At 35.2% G+C, this 18,430-nt stretch overlaps 1 protein-coding gene across 1 annotated transcript; it reads left to right on the forward strand.

The window, feature by feature from the left end:
• The first annotated feature begins 9,554 nt into the window (after positions 1 to 9,554).
• Positions 9,555 to 17,069, forward strand: LOC145634594 (sm-like protein LSM5). The gene is made up of 4 exons (XM_081686011.1): positions 9,555 to 9,710; positions 9,807 to 9,930; positions 16,570 to 16,642; positions 16,733 to 17,069. The coding sequence occupies exons 1-4, from the start codon at positions 9,674 to 9,676 to the stop codon at positions 16,763 to 16,765; spliced, it is 267 nt and encodes an 88-aa protein (XP_081542137.1). The 5' UTR covers positions 9,555 to 9,673; the 3' UTR covers positions 16,766 to 17,069.
• The last annotated feature ends 1,361 nt before the right edge of the window (positions 17,070 to 18,430 follow it).

The raw sequence follows: 18,430 nt of genomic DNA on the forward strand, positions 1-18,430 counted from the left end.
TTAAAAATTTGAAACTAATAATATGTTTAGTGCAGTTAGTAGGACGAAAAAAAGAAAAAGGGTAAGTTGAATGAAACTAATAATAGGTATAAGTGAATAGGACGAAAAAAGGGTAAGTTGAATAAGTACAAAAATACAAGTGAAACAACTAACATAACCACATGTGTAGTCAACTCAAAACAAACAATATTTCAGAGATTGTAGACTGAACTTGCTTAACTGTAAGCTCAACCTACATTGTCCTTTGGCGTCATGAAGCTAGATGGTAGGTTTCATTTTCAAGGAATTGGATAAAACCTAATGAAGCTAGATGGTAGGTTTCATTTTCAAGGAATATGTATAGAGTTTGACTGAGTTGAGGAGACGTTGAACAAAATTTTTAAAAAGGATTACATCAGCTAAAAAGTCATTTAGTATAACAAAATTTTTTAAAAGTATTAAAAGGTCATTTAGGATAACAACAAATTTGCACCTCATGCACTATAAAAATTACTATTTTTATTTGTATCAAACAAGCTGAATAACAATACATAATGTCATTAATTTGCTTAAATAAAAATACGTTTTCAATTACATGAATCGATTTGAATTACATTATATTTTATAATGAAATATATCGAATAGTTTGGTAAGTGTCATAGTAGTGTCTATCTATATTTCAGATAAAAAAGTAATGTATTATGCGAGTTATTATTAGGTAGTAAGGATTTATAACATTACAGAAAAAAAATGTGATGTTAATAAAAATCACTTTGTGATTGATTGATTTTTTTTAAAAAAAAAAAGTTATAGTCTTACTAATAACAAATAAATTTATTATAATTTTGATTTAAATTTTAAAAACATGACTAACAATTCATTGTCTTATTAACTGAAAATATTTTTGTTTTAAAATTAAACAACGTGACATAGTCTTCGTAATTTCTGTAAATAAAATTGATCAAAATATTACAGAAATATAAACAGGTGCAAGCTCTAAAAATTAAAGTGCGAAATATATGATACAGCTTTAATTTTTAAGAAGCACGCTAACATTGAATTAATGAAATGAAAAGTTGTGGATTCTAAAACCTGAAATTTAGTAGTCTCTATCACAACAAATTGAGGTACGACTATTAGATTGAGTAGAAGAATGATGTTGAGGTCCAAGCTGGCAATCCAATGCAAATAAGGTCAACAAATTTCAGCCGTTGATTATCTTAGTCCACCACATGTAAGCCACGCTGGCAATCTATGTCTGTGGATAATTTTCTTCAATCTAAAGCAACAAATTTCCGTTGATTGTGGTTTATTTTTGGCACGTTGAGGTCTCTTTTAGTATCAGATTGTCAAATTAATTATACAGTAAAATATTACACTGCTAATATTAAACATAAAAAAATTTTAAAATTAAGCATTATTCTGACACATTGATTTTGTGAATCTAATTAAGTGATACCCATAACCGGAACTGATAGGTTTGGGTACCTAATAAGATATTCAATAATGATATTTAAACTTAATTATGTAGTTTTTCTGATATAATTTAAATAATATTACTAATCATTGATATTATGAACTGATTATAAAGTAAAGTAAATGTTTAGATTTAAGTAGAGAAAAAATGCAAAAAAAAAAAAATGCTAATCGGAAGGGATTGGGTAACGGTTACTTTGGTTAATGATACCCATAACCATACCCGGTAACAAATTATCGGAAAGGGTACCCAAACCGTTATGGTTTAGGGTTCAAAGGGTTTAGGGTTCAATAATAAAGTGTATATGACATAAGGTTGTTTATGGTTAAGGGTTTAGATTTTTAGGTATCGGAGAGTTTAGGGTTAAATATGGTGTATACGGTTTATGGTTTATCGTGGTCTATGATTTAGGATTTAGGGTTAAGGTATAGGGTTTAGGTGTTAGGGGTTTAGGGTTTAGTGTTTAGGGTTTTGGGTTTCGGGTTTAGGGTTTAGTGAGTTTTAGGGTTTACGGTTTTAGGTTATATGGTTTAGGGTTTATATCGTGGTTTATGATATAGGGTTTAGGGTTTAGGGTGTTACGATTTTAGGGTTTATTGTGTTTAGTGATTATTGAGTTTTAGGGTTTAGGGTTTATATAGTTTTAGGATTTAGGTGTTTAGGGTATATATATCGTGATTTATGTTTTAGGGTTTACGGTTTTAGGGTGTAGGGTTTATCGTGGTCTATGATTTAGGATTTAGGGTTAGGGTTTAGGGTTTATTGTGGTTTAGGGTTTAGGGTGTTACGATTTTAGGGTTTATTGTGTTTAGTGATTATTGTGTTTTAGGGTTTAGGTTTTAAGTTGTAGGGTTTAGGGTTTATATAGTTTTAGGATATAGGTGTTTAGGGTAGATATATCGTGATTTATGTTTTAGGGTTTACGGTTTTAGAGTTTAGGGTTTAGGGGGTATGGTTTATCGTGGTCTATGATTTAGGATTTAGGGTTAGGGTTTAGGGTTTATTGTGGTTTAGGGTTTAGGTGTTAGGGGTTTAGGGTTAGGGTTTAGGGTTTAGGGTTTAGTGAGTTTTAGGGTTTACAGTTTTAGGTTATATGGTTTAGGGTTTATCTTGGTTTATGATTTAGGGTTTAGGGTTATAGGTTAGGGTGTAGGGTTTATCGTGGTTTATGATTTAGGAGTTAGGGTTTTAGGGTTTTAGGGTTAGGGGTTTAGGTTTTAGGGTTTGGGGTTAGGGTGGATAAGGGTTTAGGGATTTAGTTAGGGTTAAGGGTTTATTGTGGTTTAGGGTTTAGGGTACCACATTATATTAATAATTAATTAATGTCCTTAATTAAATAATTACCGTACCACATTTTATCATTAATTGGATAATTGCTCAAATCACAGAAAGGGCGGTTTTAATCCTATGGGTAAAAGCATTGCCTTATGATTATTATTTATAATTGTAGAACTATTGGGTCAGCAATGGTTCAAGTTCAGCTAGAAGCATTGGTCATTGTGATTTTTTATTTTTGATAAGTCACATCACATCAATTTTGTTAGACTTTGCACCTTAAATTAAGGGTTGACATATGCTACCCTACAAGTAAGTTTGTGGCAGTACCAGTACCTATTTCATTGTTATTTATATGAATAATTTGTGTTCACTAATTTGTCTTATGCTTGCAATGTGGTTTGTGTTGTTTAGGTAATATGGTTTGTGTTGTTTAGGCAGCTATATTTACTATTTATGTAGATAATTAATCAAAAACACAGATAAACATGTATTTTAAGTACTTAAATTTTTGTTTTTACAGAATCCCGTATAGAAAATTGGACAAACAAAATTCCGAGGTAATTATCCAAATACCCTACTTAAATCATGGCTATCAATCAAAAATCATTAATCAAAATCCAAAGTTGAAGAAAATATCATAATCAGACTCCAAAAAAATATGTTATTCTGCTTTTAATTTTTTTATAAACCCTTGATTAAAAAAAGTTGAAACATGGTGTTAGTTGAAACATGGTGTTAGTTGAAACATGTTGTTATTTACATGGAAATGTGCTTACTTTTAAGTAGGACCAATATCCTTTCCTATATAGGGAAAAGGTAACAATTTGGCGCTTACACATGAACATTAGGGAAATCTCCCGCCAAAAATTGGCTCACGTGTATTATTATCATTAGTTGAGTCATTGTATATAAGAAGATGGCGGGAAAACCATAAATCCAAAAGTTCAAATGGCAAAGAATAAGAATTGTGGTGCTAGTTTTACTTCATGTCTTAGGTTTACTTTATGTCTTGGGGGTAGGTTAATGAAGCTATCCAAAAAATATCATAACTCGGAATACAAAAATTGTCCACAGTCTCCCTCTCCATCCAAAAAATATCCACCACTTCCATCAAAGCCCCCAATGAGTCCTCTCTCTCTGTCGGAAGCCATCACAACAACCAAAATCCCCAAAAAGAAGCGTTCTTGTAACAGATTTCCTCGTCAGGAAATAAATCTAAGGGTATGGAATGTAACGCGAAATGCTTCATTGAGGATTATGGAGCAGCTGTATGGAGTACCCCCCGCCATGTCTTACAAAGAGAGGAAGGAATTAGTTGTTGGCTTTGCTTTGGCTGAGGCAACGAAGAAGGAAAGAGACCCTAACATAACAGAAGTAGGTGGTCCCAACAACTACACAATTGTTGTTAGGAGTAGACAACGTGGTGACCATGGTGTGGTCTATGAAGTGAGTGACGATGAAACATTCGAGGAGGTGTATGCGGATTATGCTTCCCGGTTGGATCTGTCAACACAGAACATAATTCTCAAGAAAAATGGGTGGGCAATTGCTCCCACTGATACTGTTGCTAGGGCTGGAGTTCCAACCGGAGATATATTATACGCCCATGCCGTGGTAGTCTTAGTTTATTTACATTTATCTAATTTTTTTACGGTTTTTAGTAAGCATATAGAGTTGTTTACGCTTTATATTAACATAAGTACATTATTATTGCAGAATCCTTCGCATAATATGAATGTCGGTGCTAAGTTGTTCTACATCAAGATCACTTGCACTCCACCAAATCAGTTGAAGGTGTATGGGAAGCTCTCTTTCAAGCTGCATAAATTGTTCAAGAAATGGGGAGCTGAAATCAACAGGGACCCGAAGAGCTTAACATTGATCCACCAAGACAGGAGGTTGTACGTCAAGACGTCAAACCATTGGTGATGCTGGTATCAAGAACTTCGACTATGTTTACGCATATCCAGACAATTAAATCATTTTAGGGGTGGGTTGGGACTCTTGGCCGGAAGATTTCAATGTTGAGCTGGAGTTATAGTTGGCTCTTTTAAGGCCCTTTTGTGTGGACTTTGTGTTGGCTTTTGTGTAGGCCCTTTTGTGTAGGCCCTTTTGTGTATGGACTTTGTGGTGGCCAGTATGTGGGCCTTTTTTAAGTATGTGTCAGACCAATATGTGTAAGCCTAGTATAGTAGTATGGAATCAGGCCCAGTAGTATGGATAGGCCACTTTTGTATGGATCAGGCCGAGTAGTATTATTTATGAAGCCCAGTAGTAGTATGGATCAGACCCAATATTAGTAGTTGGTCTAGTAGTGAACTTAGCTATAGGTATTATGATATGTATTCCAGCTCTTTTAAATGACAAGTACCTTGTTACTTTAAGATGCATGTTCTTTCAGGGATTTTCATATTTAACACACTGTTACTGTTTTCATATAAATATAGATGTTACACTAAAACACTGTCAAAATAAGTTCAAGTCCTAAATAAGTCCACGATGAACAATGAATAACCAAATCAATAAAACACTGACAAATAAAGTCCATACTGAACATGGGCCTACTAAATAAGTCCAAGTCCAAGTACAAATAAGTCCATTGAAAACATGGAATAAAACACTATCAAACAAAGTGCATAATGAACATGGGCCTACTAAATAAGTCCAAGTACAAGTACAAATAAGTCCATTGAAAACATGGAATAAAGGCAAACTTGGTTGGCAAACTTGGTTTATATGGAATTGCTAAATAATATGGTTAGATAGATCATGCCTACAGTAATTCAGGTAACAAATTCAAACTGAGTAGATAGATCAAAACACAATCCATAATTTTAGACATAGAATAATTTTCACAATTTATAATTTTCACAATCCATAATTTTCACATAAAAAATTACACAACGCATATTATGACATAGAATAATTTTCACATTCAAACAAATACAGGCTTGTATATATTATTCAAATGGAACTATGAAATTACCGCCTAAATCATACACCTGATGTTTCAACTGACTAAGGAAAATTTATATAACTACTTAGAAATTGCCACAACATTGCGGGTTACACAGTTGTAAGGTAGGTGTTTGAACCAGTCCTCGTGTAATGCGGCATACAACCGTCGAATAACCACCGCCCTGAAAAGACAACCCAAAAAAAAACAAAAAAAATAGAAATATGAAATACATGCCTTCCTTTCTTTCTTTCTGGCAGCACACATTGTATGTTGTAGATTGATCTAACTCACAGCTCTTTTTATTAGTCGAATGGAGGGTGAGTGATAGCTGACACGCAACAAACACAACTGTGTTGGCTCTCCACATTTTTCTACAAGCCAAGTACAATTTCTATGAGGCATATCAACGACATCTTGGACATGCATCTGATGAATTGTTCTTTGCATTCAATGATTGATTAAAAAAGAAGCAATAAGGACTGGAAAAAATAAAAAAAATTAAAACTAATCTGTGACACTATTCCCATGAACTGACTATGTGGGGAATCCAGAAAAGTATTTAGGGCACGCAAAAGCAAACTAAAACCCTCCACACCACCAGCAAAGAATATCACCTCCGTCTGCATAACCATACCAAATTTCATTACTTTAGGCACATATGACTTGCATTCAATTCCACAAAAAGAATACAAAATGCCATGTAAAACATTAACCTGGGCAATTGCATCCATTTCATCGCGATTCTGCCGCGATTCATGTAATTCCATGCCAAATGCACTATGAAACTGCTTGTTTGTTGTCAGTCGAGTAAAAATGAAAATAGCAATTTCATAAGTACACATGTATTTAAAACTTACCCAAGCAACAACCCGTCTTAACAAAGACACCAACTCCGAAGTTAAATTCCTTAAAGTGACATCACAAACAAGGATATCAGATAACAAATAACAACGCGTCAAATAACATTCCATATACTAATAACCTTACCACGTCGTTGTGCCCCCGGAGAAATAACTGGACAGACCACTCAGTAATTGACAGAACTGAGGAAATTCTGTGTGTGGAACGTAAGTAGGGTTGGTTGAATTAAATGGAACAACATCTGAACTTGCCTTAAAGCTCCTCATACCAGTCCGCTTAGGCCTTTTACTTGATTTGGAAAAGAGCACTTTAGTGCACCACGACGCTTATTAGGATTATGCCCATTCTCGAGAGGTTGACCAACAAACTGATGGGCCACATCCTGTGTACTCACAACACATGTTTACAACAGTTAGAAGCCACAACAACACAGGTTATCAAACAATAAAATTTATTACCTTTGTCATGGAGGAAGGTCCATCACTATCCCGAGGTTCCTTTGGATGAATCTCACCATATGCTACATCTAAACTCTACATAAAAATATCACAAATTCAAAACCCCATTGTATTAAGAAAATATAGAAAATTAAATCATTACACTAGAGTAAACTAACCCCCAACTTTCCATAATCACCTCCGCTCGCAATTCGATCTTGTTTAAGGGCAATACTAAGCTTATTCATGTCCCAAACCTTTATTCGGGGGAAATTCACCCCATTGCACAAGAAACCAATTTAACCTATCAAGATAAAAAACCTACATTGAACAGCCATCATATTTAAAGTTAGAATACACCCATTACCAGAACAAGAAATATAATGACTAGATTTGAATATTAAAATATATACATACCATTGCGAATATGGTACACCCACCACATCCACTTGCAACCCCAGTAGAAGAAAATCGTCGAGCAAAACTCCCAACACTCTCCATCAACTTTTTTTAAATACTAATTCACACCAGTTGTACGAGCCAGCATTCATGGCACAAGTCAGGGCAGGTAATAAATCACAAGCCAACCTAGGAGACTATGTAGGACATAAAACCATTTCTAGTGACAACAACAAGAAAAGTGTCTTAAATTCCTCCTCCTCGTGTGCCTCCCATTTCCCCTCCACCCTTTCCATCATTTTAGCATTCACAGGTATGCCTATAGAGGTATACACTACACCTGAATCCTTCTTTGACCTTGTCCTAGTTGGTACACCATACTTTTCTTGGATTCTAATGACCTTTTCATGCATCAACGAGGACATTGATTTACCAGTGGGAACAGTTAAGCCCCCGTTGGGAATGCCTAATACCCAATGCACTTGATTAGCGGATAACCTGAATTGTTTACCATCCGGAGCAATAAAAACTTTATTTAGAGGATCAATACGAGTCATCAACCAATACCCCAACTGACGAGGTAGGTGTATGTCAGTTGGAACAGTCAATAATCCACCTAACCCCATTTCATTAACCTAACGAGTTCTTCTATCATCAAAGGTGATGCATATTCTGTAGAATGTCTCAATACGGAAATTCATATTAGGTGACTGCACAAATTGGGATACAAAGCAAGATCAAAAAAGACAATTCATTCTTCAAATTTTTTTAACCAACAGAACACTACAAAGTCACATACCCTGCCAAACACTTCACCCTGTTTCTTGATAACCTCCCCCATTCCCTTCACTTGACCACCAACGCTACTAGAGTCATCCTTGAGTCAAATTTCAATTCAATAATTCAGCAAATTATCAAACCTTTTAATAATACACACAGTAACAACTTAACCAAACCATACCAAAAAGTGTTCACTTCGAATAGCTTTCCCCAAAGGATTTTCTCGATTTTTAGCATGTTAAACAGTATCACAATTGAATTACATCCTACAATATCATTACCAATCCAAACCAAAAATTAATTCTGATTTACCATTGGTGGGAACACATGGATTTTCAACTGACCACGGTTTGTACAACAGACTGCAGTTCAGCTTATCAATCCATGTAGAGACAGTTAGTCAAACTGATTGCCTCCATTTGGTCGTATATTATTAAACAGAGTTGTATTCCCTTACACCAATGGGAGAGACCTCTTCCCCAATTGGGCCAATATTCAGACCCCTGAAAGTGTTTTAACATATAAGGTGTGTAATGCATTCAATAGAACATTTCAGAAATTCAGCTATAGACCATTTCAGAAAATCAGCAAAATCAGCAATAGAGCATTTCAGAAATTCATCAATAGATCATTTCAGAAATTCAGCAATAGAGCATTTTAGAAATTCATCAATAGATCATTTCAGAAATTCAGCAATACAGCATTTCAGAAATTCATCAATAGAGCATTTCAGAAATTCATCAATAGAGCATTTCAGAAATTCAGCAATACAAAATTTCAGAAATTCATCAATAGAGCATTTCAGAAATTCAGCAATACAACATTTCATAAATAGAACAATTCAACAATAGAGCATTTCAGAAATTTAGCTATTGAGCATTTCCTCAATTGAGGCGTAGATAAATTGAGCAAACCAACGGAGAAATTCAACAATTGAATAGAATTAAAACAACAGATTGACATAAAAGTTCATCCAACACTACATCCCTTAATAGTCATAAGTACATACCTCAAAAGCGACGAACTACTAGCTCAGCGGAAGCACAACGAACGCCTTTAGCACAAATCAAGCACGGGTTTCGATATAGTCACCTAACAACAAAATGTTCACAACATTGCGAGCTCAGAATCAGTGGAAGGAAGCAGAAATCATCCACCACGAAGAAGATTCTAGTATCGCCCTCGCCTTCTCGCTCCTATGGTTTTGATTTCTCAGCTAACTGTTTTCGTGAAATTCCACGTTACAGTTGCTCCGTTAGTGTTAGTGTAAGTTAATGATGTAATGACTATTTCACCCCTCAATTTTATACTATCTTGACGATTTTAGCCCTGAGATTAACATTTTATGAAAATCTCGGAGCAACTTGTATTTACCGGTATTTAAGTGCATCACTTCTCGGTGGTTTAAGTTTAACAGTTGAAGCTAGTCGAAGTGACAGTATTCCTCCCATTTCCCCCAGTTTTCTCTCTCTCTCTCCTCTGTAAGCTACGATATTAACTCCAATGTCGTCAAACAATCCTTCCCAACTCCTTCCTTCAGGTTCTTCTGTTCTTCTTTCAATAATCTCTAATTTCTTCGATTCGAATTCAATTGAATTTATTATTAATTTTTGGTGTTGAAATTGAATATTGGCAGAGCTGATTGACAGATGCATAGGTTCCAAGATTTGGGTGATTATGAAGGGGGATAAGGAGCTTGTTGGTACTCTTCGAGGTTTTGATGTTTATGTCAACATGGTCCTTGAAGATGTTACTGAATAGTATGCTTTCTCTCTCCTCTTTTTCTTGTTTTCTTTCAATTTTGGGTTTAGGGTTTTAGCATTTATCCTTTGTGTATTGAATTACTGTTTATATGTTGCAATTTACTCATAATATGCTGCAATTTAAGGTTTAGGGTTTTAGCGTTTAAGTATTGTACTACTCGTAATATGTAGCAATTGAGCTAATGCTTGGGTTTAGGGTTTTAGCATTTATCCTTTGTGTATTGAATTACTGTTTAATGTTGCAACTTACTCATAATATGCTGCAATTTAAGGTTTAGGGTTTTAAGTATTGTATTACTCATAATATGTAGCAATTGAGCTAATGCTTGGGTTTAGGTTTTTTGCTGTGACCCTTATTGTAGCTGTGTCTTTTGTCTATTGGGTTTGTACAGAAATATATGAAATCGGACATTTTTGGGTATTGAGATGATTTTACGTTGGGGTTTCTCGAAATTTAGGAAATTTGGCTTGGGTTAGAGATTGAGATTTACACGGCAAGGGAAAAGATCCAGGAAAGTCTTCAAATGTTGGGTGATTTAGTCTGGTTGTGGCTTATGCGTGATGCCTAATATTCGGGATGAGATTATGTTAACATTGTTGATTTTTGCATTTTTTGATAACCATGATTTCTAGAGTTAAGGGATTTATAGGAGTGATTTTGGCTTTAGGGAACAGTAAATCAAAGTTTGTTTAGTTGTTTACCAGCTCCTGTAATTTAAGAGTTTTTTTTTCCTGTATTGAGCTATTCCGTCCGCCAGTTTACCCCATTAAAAGTTTCATGTCCCAACAACATGTTTGTCTCCAGTTAAACTTTCCGTTTCTTATTCTGGGCGTGTCTGTTAAATAAAATATTGTTTTTTTATCTTCTTATCTTTCCCTTTCTTTCACCTTCCCGAAGACATCAAATTATTCTTATAATCAACTGCATGCCACTATGATTTCTCCTTCCAAACTTGTACTCTTTAATGAGGAGTTTCCCACAAAAATATACTGAGTCACGGAGTTAATCTAATTTTTGGGCGCTACAGCAGTGTATCAGCCGTATGACCGTATCGGCCAAAAAAAAAAAAAGGGAAATCTTGTAACGGTGGCCTTCAAATCTATTATGTCTCGGCCGTATTGCGACGTAACAGGGGAGTTTTTATTCTATGGTTGTTAGTGGGGTAGATTTTTGAATCTTCCTTCTCTCAAACTTTCCCCTTTTTCTTTTAGATGCAGGGCCTTGTTCTGAGAGACTCATCTGCTATTTAAAATATTTGCTTCCCAAGTATTGTTGTCTACAAGGAGGCTTAAAAAAGTCGGGTTTCATTGTGCCATGAATTTTTAAGTCATGGAGATCTTGATGTCTGGCTTTCAGGGGTTTTTACCTCCTACTCTTTGTTTCGAGATCCATTTATTTTACCTTCTGAACATTTTCTAAAGAGGATCAATATGGCTAATTTTAAAGCCTTGTTAAACTTCTTTAAGGGACTGTATTGTGGGTGTCATTGTAGTTAAGACACCCTTTATGAAAGGTACTAAGATTTCATTCTTGACGGTTCCTGTCACATTGACAGTAGGGGATGCAGGAAATTTGAACCTGCTTGGAGTTTAGTGCAAGACACGGTGAATTAGTGGTTTAGTGTGGACTGTTCTACAAATGGCAACTTGATGTGAGACGCAAGTCAAGAAGCATCATGTTGGTGATTGAGATTTATTGTAATAGTGTCAGTGGGTTGGCCAATAACTTTGGAATCAAATCCTTTATAGGCCAATACTATAGTGGGTTTAATTTAATTCATTATTGAAATTTCAATGGGAAAAAAAAGCCTGCCATGGAAGGATTATACATAGATACTACCTCCGTTAACAGTTATTTGCAACAAAGGGGGTATGCGCGGATTCCTAGGCAAAACTTCTTAAACATGATTATTGAAAGTTATGCACATGTAAGTAATTATTAATCAAATTTTTTTTTAAAAAAAAGCAATTGCAATCAAACCAGAACACCACATGCCGCCCAGAACCACCACCCATGCCACCGTAAACCCATGAACGACCACCGACGCCACCCACAACTCACCGAAACCGCCCACAAACCACCGAAATCCACCCGAGAACCACAAAAACCACCCTAAAGGCCAAAACCCACCAGATTCGAAACCCAAACCCACCCACGAAACAGCCACCTAAACCACCAAAACCCACAAAATAGCTAGCCAGGAACCACCCACGAAAGCCACCAGCACCCACGAACCACCAACACCCACCCACAACCCACTAACACCCACACACGAACCACCAATACCCACAACCACCAGCACCCACGAAATACCCACGAACCACCAGCACCCACGAACCACTAACACCCACACAAACTAGATCTAAATTAACCCACTCAAAAACCAGATCTTCTAATCTCACCCACGAAATAAGTAGAAATGAAGGTGAGAAATGAAGATAATAATAAGAGATGAAGAAGGAAGAAGATGAAGATGGAGGAGAGAGATGGCGGGGAAATGAAATTAGGGGTGATTCAGATTTTTTTGGGATAAAAGTTTAGATAATTGAGTTAGATTGGAGTTATAATAATTTGTAATTATGTGTAGTATTATGTGTTAATAATTTTTAGATGAGGATATTTTGGTCATTTTACCAAAAAAAAAGTTACTATATTAGGAAAAAAATGGTTTTGTTGCAAATAATAGTTTGCTGGTAAATGTTGCAAATAACTGTTAACGGAGGTAGTATTTATTACTGTGGGCGATAGAATGTATTGTTTTAGGTAATTTCCCGGAGAATTTTGTTGGTTTTAATGATACCTTAAGGAATAAAATTGTTTTTTGCTGTAGTTCTTTTGGTAAAAGCTATTGCAGCTGTATCAAGCTGCATTAAGTACAAGTTAACTAGCTGAATCTAGTGGACTCTTTTAAGTGAAGTTTGGTAGAAACTGGTATTTCAACTCTATGAACCCAACACTTCTTATATCTATACCATGATTTCCATTACAAGACTACTTATAGCATTTAATTGTGTTCACCTATCATCTACTTTGTGTGGTTTCGCAGTTAGGTATGGAGGATACGTACTGGAAAATGGATTAGAGTGTGCTTAAATTAAGTATTTCAAGGTTTTAGACAATCTACCCGTCTAGATTTAAGAATATGTGGTTTCCACGGGTTCTTGCTGTGCATCTACATTCCACTTTATAATTTCTTTTTTATGTTATCTGATCACTTGATCATTTAAGCATGATTAATATAATTTCCTCTTTCCATGCTATGGACTAGCTGTCTAAGGCCTGTTAAGTTTGCCTTATATTTGCTTATCTGAACTTATCTGATATGAATGTCAAATTTGACCAAACTTTGACCTTAAACATACGATAATCTATACGGAAAAAAAATAAAAAAATCAAGTGGGATCTTGTTAGATTCGTAATAATGTGTACTTTTATTAATATGTGATTTTCAGAATTTTTTTCATCACGAAATTAAAGATATTTAGCAATAAAAAACTGCACATAAAACGATGATCTAATCTGAACTTATTTTTTCTGACCGATATGAACTTATTTTTTCTGACTAATCTGAACTTTTTTTTTTTTTTTTTTTTTTGAAATAAGTAAAAATAAGGTGAACTACACAAGGCCTTACTCTTTCATATTTCTATGTCACTTGAAGTATCATGGTGCTATTGCGGAGTCAATTTAATTTCCAATGCAATACTTGACTCTATGTACCAATACAATAACAATTCCTTACTTTGTGCCTAGTCTTTAAGACAACTTATATTGATATGTAGGGAGGACCCCCTACTTCTTGCAGTATGGCATAGCTCTGGTTGAATGGCATACCATGTAATATGAATATGTCTTGTTTTGTGATAGTTTTGATTATTAAGTAATTATGGTCATGTTATTAAATAGTTTGTTTCAAGGATGCTAGCAGACTTGCACATTATTGTTTCGGAAAATTTGTTCAAAAGGATCACTGAAGTAGCCTCTTTTGTTCAAAAGGACCTATTAAGGAAAAAGTCCTTTAAAAGGACCACAAAAGACGGTTTGAGTTGTTGAGAAGGACCAAAGCCGATTTTCAGGCAAGCCAACGCCGGAATCCGGCGTTGACTATCACGTGCCAAGCACATGCTTCATTATTTTGTGGCCAAATTTTTATTTTCCCTTTTTTTTTTCCCTCTTTCCACCAATTCCCCCCAAATTTCCCCTTTACCCCCAATTTTTCCCTTTCTTCTTCTTTCTCACTCCTCATAGCATAAACCATGAATCTAAACCATAAACCAAATTTGTTTTTTCCTTTTTCCACAATTTCCCCCCATTTTTCCCTTTTTCCCTTCATTCTCTCTCCTCATTTCTGTAACCTTTGATTATATTCTACCCGTAATTCGCATTTATTTCCAAACGAATTCATCCACTCTACAATTGAGGATAATTCGCACAAGGTAAGCATTGTGGGTTTAGGTGGTTGTGGGTTCGTTAGGTATTTGTTTGGGCTGTTTGGTGGAGGTGCGGAGGTGTGTTGGAGCTGTGGCCTGGTTGTTGCCGGTGGTGAAGTAGGAGGAGGGTTAGCATGTTGTGGGTTAATGTTGTGCTTATTTGCTACTTGTGGTGAAGTTAATTTCATTAACCATTTAACTTGATGCTTTGACCTCACTAACAATGGCAAACAAGATGAGTATAGAGAAAGAAAGGAGGAGAGAGAATGAAATTGAAAAGGGTTAAATTGGGGTTAATTGGAAAATTAGAGAAAATATGGAAAAAGGAAACAAAATTAAATTTTGGTGAAATTAATGAGTCACGTGCTTGGCACGTGATGGTCAACGCCGGAGTCCGGCGTTGACTTGCCTGAAAATCGGCTTTGGTCCTCCTTAACAACCCAAATTGTCTTTTGTGGTCCTTTTAAATAACTTTTTCCTTAATAGGTCCTTTTGAACAAAAGAGGCCACTTCAGTGGTCCTTTTGAACAAATTTTCCTATTGCTTCACTTTACCTGTTTGAAGGACTGGATTCAAAAGTTAACACTGTATCTGCAGAGTTTGTGGGTTGGATGAATATACTTATCGCTAATTCATTTAAAATGCTTTGGTTAGCTGAGTTAGCTGATCCTCTATAGGTAGTCTCAAGTTAATCAACTTGTAAAATGTTTTTAAATGAATCTTATGATTGGGACACCACTTATAATGCTTCATTTATGTACAAAATGAATTCCTTGTACGCCACTTTGATTCTTCACAGTTAATATATGGTAATGTATGCTGAAAAGAAATCGTGGAAAGGACAAAAGGATAAAAGTTGTGTCCTTTAATGTCAATTTTTGGATACTAAGACCAACTAGAAATCAAGAATGTGTTTTGGGATTATTAAAGCTGGATGTTAAGCAACTATTTAATTTTTTTTTTTTTCCTTTTATTTTTTTAAATGTTTTAAGTCCCCCATCTGAAATTTCAAGTTTTCTATGTAAGTGTGTAGACAGCTAAAGGAGTTAATAGAATTGCTGTCTAACCCTATGACTTAGCATGAACCTCACATTACAGTATGACATGTCATGATTAAGAGAATTTTGGTCTGTCATAATCCTTAAAACCCTAAGTAAACCATTTATATTTTGTTTGTACCTTTGTGCGAATAGAGCAATGATTCTTTGATTTAAAGTACTACCTCCGTTACAGGTTATGTGCAACGATTAGACATTTTCTCGCTGTGCTTTATGTCAAATCGTTGCACATAACCTGTAACGGAGGTAGTATGAACATAGTAATCGAAGAGACATTGATGAGCGATAGAGGTGTAGGTCTAGTCTTATTTTCAATTATTTGATAAGGTTGGATAAGGGTTAATTAATTCATATAAGATGACTTCTAGAAAATTATGTTCAAAGGTTAATAAGGTAATGTTTGCTCACATAATGTGTTTTTGCTTGGAAGGGTCTTTGGTGAAAAAGGTGGTTCACACAGTCACAGCTGATTTGGTGAGAAAATATTAGTTTAAGGTTTAACACTTGTTGTATTTTAACAATGGTATTCCCTCTTTTCTGCTTACTATTTTGACGTGGGTTGGTTCTAGGGTGAGTATTAAATGTAATTCCTTTGTGAAAGGTTGAGGAATCAATTATACAATTTGTTTTGGTTAGTTCTGATTGCAAGTTAGGCGGTTGATACCTTTGCCTGGCTGGAGCCTGGACAATGTTGTGATTCTTTAGGTAGGAGGTGAGTGAACCTGTCCGCTTAAATTGCTTTAGTGCGTAAAAGTGACTGGAAAGTGATTTGTGCTGGTTATTAGCTGATTATTGAGGGAAGGTTATGCCAGTAATTCTTAGAGTTCAATATATATGGTTAATTACATGTAACATCTTAGATTCTCTGAAATATGGTATAAAGATCACTAATGTGGTTCTAGAGAAACAAATTAATTTTAGATATTTTGCTCAATTAATCTAACTGAACCTTTTTGGTTCTATATCAGATCATTTGCTTTGGGTTTCTCTTGAATTCTGAATTTTCTCCTATCATCATTTGAGCTGTATGGTTGTGGTTCTTTTTTAGTGCATGGTAGAGCCAAGTATCTGATTTCAAAATCTATATATAACTTGGTATCACTGCTGATTTATACCTTCATTATCTGATCTTGCAACTATATGACAGTGAAATTACTGCTGAAGGGCGAAGAATCACAAAACTTGATCAGATTCTGCTTAATGGAAACAATATTGCAATTGTAAGTAAGCTGATTGATTGGTCTCTATTATGAAAAATTATTTAACAAGGACTAGAAATATTTCTTAACTGATGTTGTTGGGTGATGCAGTTGGTTCCTGGGGGTTCACCTGATTCAGAATGACAGCTTACTGCCTCTTATATGTAGTGTGATTCTTTGGTGTTTATGACCTTGACGAATTATTAGTTTGCTGAATAGTTTGGCCTGGTAGAGAATCTCTGATGCCTGGGAGATGGTTTTAAAGTGTCACTGGAAAAACAAGGTGGCAGCAATTTAATTGCACAGTGATGTATTATTAATTATGTTTTGATTATGGCAGTGAGGTTCAATTATTTGGAAAACCTCTGCCAATGCCTGGACATCAATGCTGCTGGAAATGTTATTTGCTGAGCGATAGATTAATGCTAAACCAATTTATAATCAGAAACGCTCTCATCCTTGTGTTCTGAATTCTGACATCGTTTTTTAAAATGCTAGTTAGATCATATTGGCACTTTGCCCGTGAACGTAATTTCTATGGTTTAACATAAGTTGATGCTATATTGTGCATGGAGTATTTGGCAGCAACATACGATGATACAAAGCTTACGCTTTTGTCTGGTTTGGTGTAGTCTGCAAATGATTTGTGTTTTTTCAATGCCCAAATTTTAGTGCAGACACATTACTCTTCATGAAGTCCGTATCTTTGGCATGATGTTAGCCAATGGTCACTCATTTTATATTTGATAGGACCGATACCATTTGATGATACAGATTACAAGAGTGAATTTATACTTTTTAAGTAAAATTTACAGTAGATTACAAGGGTGAATTTATAGTTTAAGTAAAATTTTAGTTGTTCTAAACTTCTAGGGGTAACGTTCAAAGCCTCACGATAAATTAGTGCATAACTTATCTTACTCGAACCTGCTTTTTCCCCAATGTGTTCGATGGATTGTTAGAAGGCCTCCCTTGATTGTTCTTCATTGTTTCAGTTATCTCCTTGATGGTTTCTTGGAGGGTGTGTTGAAATTGTTCGATCAACTTTTCTAGATCTTTCCTGATGATAGGTTTCAATTCTCTTCATTGACGAGTTGTTCTACCTCCTTGTTATCTCCTTGTATCCTCCCGATTGGATTGCTAATTGTTTTGTGGTTACAGGTGGGCGTGACTGACGATGAGTGTTATTAGTTTGATGAGTGGTTACTGTGACTTTTGTGGACAATATTCCCCATAGACGATACCAATTGTTTCTGCAAAAGAATATCGAGATTTGAGTTTGGGGGAGCTTACTTGGTCAAATTGAATCCTGCAAAACAAAGAAGGGAAACTTCCTCGAGGTGTTCTCGAGAAAGCCCCTCCAAATCTCAAGTCAGTTAATCGTTTGGAGAGAGAGTGTGGAGAAAATTAATAACCCAACTAATCTGTGTTGACCAGTATTTGCAGAAGAGAACTAACCGAGTGATTAGAGTTCGGATTAAGGTTCTAGGCCGTGTTAGACACTATTGGGCCATATTAGGGTTTCTTGGGATATGTATTGAGCATGATTCTTGAATATTCTTGGTCTAGGATTTATTCTGAGGGCATTATGGTCATTTTAGTATTTTATTGAGTTGAGTCTATAGAGGGACTCGGACAAAATGTTACGATCAAAACAAACTTTATTTGGACCTTCTAAAGTATCATGAACTTAAGACTGTGGCAAAGAATTAAAGTAAAAAATTATATATATATATATATATATATATATATATATATATATATATATATATATATATATATATATATATATATAGAGGAAGGCTCATG

This window comes from Chenopodium album, chromosome 6 (assembly GCF_948465745.1).
Source record: "Chenopodium album chromosome 6, dcCheAlbu1.1, whole genome shotgun sequence".
In the NCBI taxonomy this organism is placed as follows: domain Eukaryota; kingdom Viridiplantae; phylum Streptophyta; class Magnoliopsida; order Caryophyllales; family Amaranthaceae; genus Chenopodium; species Chenopodium album.